This window comes from Leucopleurus acutus, assembly GCF_964270905.1.
Source record: "Leucopleurus acutus genome assembly, chromosome: 2".
Taxonomy (NCBI): domain Eukaryota; kingdom Metazoa; phylum Chordata; class Mammalia; order Artiodactyla; family Delphinidae; genus Leucopleurus; species Leucopleurus acutus.
In genome coordinates this window covers 97,948,224-97,955,907 of record NC_139143.1, presented here as the reverse complement: position 1 = coordinate 97,955,907, position 7,684 = coordinate 97,948,224, and the positions used below count along the sequence as shown (strand labels likewise).

At 43.1% G+C, this 7,684-nt stretch overlaps 1 protein-coding gene across 1 annotated transcript in view; it reads right to left on the bottom strand.

Moving 5' to 3' along the window:
* Positions 1-1,643: 1,643 nt before the first annotated feature.
* AKNAD1 (AKNA domain containing 1) overlaps positions 1,644-7,684 on the bottom strand; it is a gene marked incomplete at both ends in the record, with an annotated part of 33,061 nt that continues 27,020 nt past the window's right edge. Inside the window, 6 exon segments of the mRNA XM_082858934.1 lie at positions 1,644-1,775; positions 2,519-2,618; positions 3,655-3,736; positions 6,030-6,137; positions 6,233-6,262; positions 6,265-6,354. Coding sequence (XP_082715060.1) covers positions 1,644-1,775; positions 2,519-2,618; positions 3,655-3,736; positions 6,030-6,137; positions 6,233-6,262; positions 6,265-6,354 — 542 coding nt within the window.

Here is a 7,684-nt window from a genome sequence, read left to right as displayed (position 1 = left end):
TTGCAGTGTGTGGGCTTGTCATTGCGGTGGCTTCTCTTGTTGCGGAGCACGGGCTCTAGGCGTGCAGGCTTCAGTAGTTGTGGCTCGCGGGCTCTAGAGTGCAGGCTCAATAGTTGTGGCGCACGGGCATAGTTGCTCTGCAGCATATGGGATCTTCCCGGACCGGGGATCAAACCCGTGTTCCCTGCATTGGCAGGCGGATTCCTAACCACTGCGCCACCAGGGAAGCCCTGGATTTTTTTATATATAGGAAGGTTTCTGTTTTTGATATATTAATTTTAGAACTTGATATTTTACTAAGTAATGATAATAAAATAATAATGTGCAAATGCTTACTTTGTGCTTTATATGTGAGGCACTGTTTTTAAGTGTTTATATTACCTCATTCAGTCTTCTCATTTAATCCTGTGAGGATAGGCACTATTATCATCTCCATTTTAAAGCTGAGAAAAACAAAAGGCACAGAGAGGTAATACAGTTTAACCTGGATGACATGTATATGTGGAGAGGAAAGGTGACATTAATAAACAGCTCTCTTTGTTTTTTTTTAATTGAAGTATAGTTGATTTACAATGTTGTGTTAATTACTGCTGTACAGCAAAGTGATTCAGTTATACATGTATATGCTTTTCTTTTAATGTATTTTCCATTATGGTTTATCATAGGATAGTGAATATAGTTCTCTTCGCTATACAGTAGGAACTTGTTGTTTATCCATTCTATATGTAAAAGCTTAACATCTGCTAACCTCAACCTCCCACTGCATCCCTCCCCCAACCCCCTGCCCCTTGGCAACCACCAGTCTAACAAACAGCTCTCTTTGAGACTGAGCATGAGAACAGTACATTGCCAGTGAGAGGGTTGATTTTTTGGTATCTGCATTTTATCTGAGATCTTTGTATGCCTTGGTAACTATCTGTCCAGGGTTAGTACATGTGTGGAACAGAGATTCATAGTAATCCAATGCCCTGTGACAAATGGAGCTAAGAGTGTGATGACAGCAAACATTGGTCCATTCATTCAATCACTGCACACCTCAGTGATCACTCTGCCCTATCACACTGATAGGAGATCCTTTGAGGCCTACATTTTAGGCCTCAAATTTCACATACATTTTAGGCTTAGAGTTGGAGAGACCCTTTGTTTCCTAAATTTCTTACTGGATTTGAAGACATAAGAGGTCATCACACATAAATTCCTACTATAAGCTGATTCCTTACCCCACTCCACCCTCGGTAGAATGAGCAGTTACAGATTCTGGTATCAAGACCCTGAAAAAGACTTTTTTCGTTGTTGCTCCTAACTGAAACGATTTACTATCTCTGAAGCACATTTTTACTTCCTTTCAAACTTTAGTTTTTGCCACACTAATAGGTAAAATTATATTTCATTATTTTGATTTCTTTTATTATGAGTTAGGAATAACATTTATTTTTAAGGAAATATGTGTTGATTTTGATTTTTAAGAATCAGAGGTCCATTTTTTGTTTCATTTTAGCACATTGTGTCCCCCATTTCTTGCAGTTTTGGTGTTTTCTCTAGGAAGTCATCTTCATAAGTTTGTGTAATAAGTAAAATACTTCTGGGGTGAAGACCAAGTTTTCTCTGCATTTTTTTTTAATCCTTGGTTGCCTTGAGTCAAACTAGTATTTCAGTCTGTTCCTCCATCTCTCTACTTTGGCAAGATCTTCTGCAATAGTTGTAATCATTTGATCAGGAGTTTGTTTCAAAATGGTTGCTGTCCTTAGGGCATGATCCAAAGACGAGTTTAAAATCTACAGAGGAAAAGTCCACACGTTTTAGTTACATAAATTTACTACTGCTTCTGTTAATTGGGTTCCCTCATTATTGAACATTGCAAAGTGGAATTTTTGGAGTATTCTGTTTTCCACCCAGTCTATTTCTGTTTTTGAGGCTTGGTTTCCTAGGAAACCAGTCTGAGATGGAATATATTTTGTAGAGAAAGGGACAGAAAAAAGACCAACATGTGACTGATGAGCATGAATCAGAGGGTGAAGTCAGCAACCTGCTGGGCTGTTTCCCTGCTGTGGAAAAAGAGATCCGTGACAAAGAAGAAAAGCTCTTGGGGGGAGGGGCATTGAAGGAGATTTAGGGGCCATAACCACTGAGAGGGCACCCAGGGATGCAGCACATGCTGTGGCAGCATTTGAAAGTAACCTGATTGAAAATAGGAATCTACTGATAGCTCTAACCCCAGTGTCCCTGGAACAAACTTGTGAGCGGCATGCCTTCAGGTCTGCGCCGGGGAATCCTGTAGCTGAGGCACCACCCAAAAAACATTTTCTCCAGGAAATATCCCTTGGAACCAATTTAGGAATAATACAAACCATGTGGCTGCTCAGGCTGTCTTTATGTTAGTGCTGAGCACAAGTTGTTTTAGCAGAGCATTTTCTGATGCTCTCATACTATAATAATTTAAAAGCCATCAGTTTTGTGGTCATCAAGACCAAACTTACAAGCTGCAAAGATTCTAGAGTGTTTTTTTCTAAGTCCTCACCTCAGATTCCGTTTCTTCGATACCGGTAAAGTTGCTTGAGGATGTGCTTTCAGAAATCCTGCAGGAGTGGGAATGGGGTGAGGGTGTAGCAAGGTCTGAACTGTAAAAAAGGCAAAAGCACACTGATACTTGTATAAAGTGCCATCCTCAACTCTGTGGTCCAGTAGTGGCTGTGTGTGTGGGCGTGGGGGGGGCGAGGAGTTTGTGCTCCCTCTGCCCAAGGACACACAACCAAGACACAAACCCAAGAACTCCCCAGTGGCTACATTCATACACACTGCACTGCACTGTAGTAGTGAGTAGTGGGGTTCAGACTGAGTGAGTGTGACTCCACACAGCCTGAACTCTGGTCACTCAGCTACACTGTCGATTCTGCCTCCTAAGTAGCTCTTGAATACTAGACTTCTCTCTTTCCTTTTCTACCACCCTTGGCTAAGCTGCCATCATTCCACCTGGATTACTGTACTAGCCTCATACTTGGTCTCTGTGCTCCAATCCTTGACTCCTCTAATCCATTCCCTCTCCCTTAGTAGAGTGATTTTTAAAACACTGGAAAACTTTAAAAAACACTCTGGTTAAAAAATCTCATTGGCTTCCCATTATACCTAAGAGTCTGAAATCCTTCATGCAGCTGACAAGCCCCTGCACAGCCTGGCCCTGCTCATCTCACCGCCCCATCTTTCCTCCACTGCCTCTCCCTCTTTTAGGCTCCAGCTACATTGTTCCTGAACTTGCCAAGGGCTTTTCCACACCAGAAGGCTCTCTTAGACTGGCATGTTCTTCTCTCTTACTCCCCCATCCCCTTGCTACTTCACTCATCCTTTGGAACTCAGCTTCCCTAAACCCCCAAATTAGCTAATAGCACTCTGTATGCCCCCTTTTCCTCTACCAAAAAAGTAAGGGCAGGGACAGAAGTTGACTTTGTCACTGTGTCCTCAGCACCTGTGCAGTGTCCTGCTATTGACACTCAAGTATTTGTTGAATGAATAACTGAATGATTGAAATATTAGCCAAACTTAGGTTTGAATCCTGGCTCTACTACTTATGATCTAGGTGATCTTGGGCAGGTGATCTAATGCACTAAGTGCATTGCATGCATCCAAACAATGGGTAGCCATTTTGTTAATCATACTTACTCTCCTGGTATGAGTTCACATTCATCATGAGAGGATTTTGAATTTGCACTCTGGAAACAGATCCATTTTGGTTTTGAATGAGCTGAAAAATGTTAGCTCTGATCAGATTCAGAGCATCAAAAATGATCCCCAAATGGTGGATATATGGGTATCATTCCCTGAACTTTTCTGTATGAATGAAATCTTTCATAAAATTTTACTAAGTAAATAAAACTAGGGAACATGGAAAATAGCCATCGAGTATTCTGAATTCAAGAAAAGAAATTCAACATTTAAAAGGAGTTTTATTAGCAGACAAGAGACCAGGACTCTAGGTTCCCTTGGTGCTAGCTGTGTGACCTGGGCATGTCTACGGGCTCAACTTCTTCATCTGGCAAATGGAGGGATAATATTTTCCAAGAGTTTGAACTGAATGGATTTCTGAAGTCCTCTCCACTTTAGGAGCAAGGATTCTAGGAGTCAGAAACTAAATTATGTTACTAAGACAATTCCAGAAAATAGAGACTAAACAGAGAAGAAGATAAATGTCACCATGGAAGACAAGAAGAACGCCAGGGGAAGGAAGAGAAGAAAGTCAGTAGCCAACAAATCTGCCTTCTCTGTCGCTGAGGCTCTTTTCTCCCCCTTCTCTTGCCTCTCCTCCTCTCTTCTCTATCTTCCCCTCTTTCTCCTTAATTCTTCTGTCATATCCACTGGTCTCTAGTAGCTTGGCTTCACTCCCCCTCAGGAGGGTCCCATTTGACAAAGGAACAGGGAGAGACACGGAAGGCAGGGCAGAAGTCAGAAAGTCCAAATTTAGTCATGCTATACCCAGACTTAAGTCATGACGAACAGAGGCACTAATGAGCTCAGTCTTAACCCCTTGGTCACCTCCAAATATAGTTGTGGATTTTATTTGAAACATAGAAATTCAGAGTTGGAAAGGGTCATAGGGTCATCTGGTCCAGTTCTCATAGTCTACAGATTACAACATCCTGACAAAGTACATTGTCTCTCAGTCTACAGGTGGGACTCATGACCTCCTGCAATAGCCCGCTCCATTTTCTGTCCGTTCTGGAGGTTCCTGTCTAACACCGAGCAAAAGATGCTTTCCTGGGACTTCTACCCTCTTGGCCACTATATGTTTACTAATGGAGTTCAAGATCACATTTCAAGTGACTCAGTTGCTTTCTTCATTCGTATGTTGGAATAAGAGGTCTTGTGGGCTGTAGACCCCAAAACCAAGGCGATAGTAAAGAAATCTGTCTGTTGCTTCTTCAGAGTCTTAGGGACTGTTGTCTCAACAGAACACATCCAACTGGACGATCTGGCAGCTGGGGGTGAGTAGGGGAGACATAGCTGAGGTCAGCCAGATAAACACCATTCTTTAGTCTTGGACATTGGCAGTTGTGCAAGGTCAGAAACATTCTCTCTGGTGCCCTGTCCCCAGTGATGGAGAGAAAGCGCTCTGAAGGTATGAACTCACCCATGAGGAAAGGATGTCAGAGAACCAGACACAGCTGTCGTTCAGAAGCAAGACAAGGGTGTTCCCTTCCCTCCTTTGTGTTCCCTTAGCACACTCTGTGCTCTTAGCTCTTATCATATTTTTCCATGAACTTTCCTTATTTGGGTAGGAGTTCCTTTCTCTCAATAGGTTGTAAACTCCTTGGGAGGAAGGAGCCATGTTTGTTTGTTTGTTTGTTTTTGTGGTACGCGGGCCTCTCACCGTTGTGGCCTCTCCTGCTGCGGAGCAGAGGCTCTGGACACGCAGGCTTAGCGGCCATGGCTCACAGGCCCAGCCACTCCGTGGCATGTGGGATCTTCCCGGACTGGGGCACGAACCTGTGTCCCCTGCATTGGCAGGCAGACTCTCAACCACTGTGCCACCAGGGAAGCCCAAGGAGCCATGTTTTATTCATCTTTATAAATAAATGTTTGTGGGATTTTACTTAGTTCCAAAGACAGCAAAATTTTGCATTGAAATTAGCAATATGATGTTTAAGGAATGTAAAATAGTCTATTTATGTGCTGAATTTTAGTGGGGATAGATCTAAAGCTTTTGCCCCTTCTGAATAATAACAATAATAGTGGCAGTTATTCAATCAGTTACTTGTTCAGCAAATATTTATGACTTGTTACCAACTTACACTGGTATAGCACTTAGTAACTTTCAAAGTTCTTTATTGCTAGGATTGCGTATCTCCCAGTCCCAGCCCAGCCTCTTGCCATCCAGGTGTCGGGCTGGATGTGCAAGTGTCAGATGAGTGCTAGAGACCTGGCGGCAGACTAAACAGGGCAGGGGCTCCCCATATGGAAGCAGTGGCTGGTATCATGTAGGTCTCCCATGCAGGGAGATTAGGTTGTGTACAAAGATGGGATCTTGCAGATGTACTTACAAGGTGAAGAATTTTTATTTTCATTTAAATAACAGAGCTGGGCAAAGGCACTTCTTTTGCTGTGATTAAAGAAATTCTGTCCCGGGGTGTTGAATATGTAATGAAATTCTAAAAAGAAAAGATTAAAAATACAACTCATTGCCTGGGAGCAACAGCTGCCCCCATTTATGCCTTGTTTTCTGAGGCGGCCCAGTCACTCTCACCTTTAGATAATGCTTTACCGCAGACTCTCGGGAGTTATAAATCTTAGTGCTGCAGTTCTCACATTTATTACTCTGCAGTCCAGTCCCAGAAGCAGAATAGCAGCTGAGTCCTGTATCAGAACCTGAAAAAGCCCAAGTTACACAAAGGAAGTGTGAGGTTTTTTTATTATAGTCCTAAAATATGCTCTGGAGAGTAGAGCTCTGATCGTGCAAGGTATGCATTAGGCCCCAGAGTGTTCCATTTCCCCAAGGGGAAATTTACCAAGGGGGGTTGCCATCCTAGGGGTGACATTTGGACTCCCCTTATGACAACTGAGAGATGTTTTGATAGAAAACAGTTCTGATAGGAAAGTCTTAAGATTTGCCTAGCAGATGTAGGTGTTTAGTAAAGGTCCTCTGAATGGATGGATCTGTGAGAATTTCGTCCATTGAATTATCAGACGATCTTGCATTTGTAGTTATTTTTCCAGATTAGCCCTGATACATCCACATTCTCTTCTTAGACCCTGCGGTGGCCAAGAGCTTGTGTTTTGTCATCCAGGCAATTGGAAAGATGGTTTTCCTCACATCACGTTCGTGAGTCCATATGGGAACTTGAATCATAGCTTTGCCCTCATCAGTACCACAGAGAGGCTAGCAGTAGAGAGCATGTGTGTCTGGTGCAGGTCTGAGTCTTATTCGGTAGGCTGTGGGCAGTGGAGTTCTCCAGGTTAGGCCAGAGTGTGGGAGCATGGGCCCGGCAGGTGAGCACATCACACTTGGGTGTCCAAGCAACGTCTTAGCTCCAGGAGAGACGAGGCTTGGGGACAAAGCTTCTGCCAATGCTACCTGCCTTGCTGCACTCATGATTACACTCATTTGTAACATTATCTTCCAAAGTGTAAATCACAAATGGAATGAGCTCTAGGAAGGATGTTTTCTTTCCCAAATCTCAGTCAATGGTCATTGAATGCCTTCTAATCCAGAAGTCAAGGAAATTACAAATAGAGGAAGAAGGAGCTACACCCTGGGAAGGTTGTGTTGTACAGGAGAAAGGACATGGGTTCAGATAGGCCTGATTTGCAGCCTGGCTCTGCCACTTATTGGCTATATTGGTTGACAGTATGTCCACAAATTCATGCTTTTCAAAGGATAGAGCCTAATTCCTCTCTCCTTGATTGTGACAACTCACAATTTAGTGACTTGCTTCTAACAAATAGAATAAAGTGGTAACGATGGTGTATAACTTCCAAAATTAGGTCATAAGAGACATTGAAACTTCCATCTCAGTCTTTCTCTTGGATCACTTGCCTGGGGGAAGCTGGCTGCCCTGTCTTAATGACACTCAAGCATCCTTTTGGTCCACATGGTGAGGAACTGAGACCTCCTGCCAGTGGCCATGTGTGTGAACAATCTTGGCAGCAGATTCTCTAGCCCTAGTCAAGCCTTCAGATGATGGCAGTATTGGCCAAC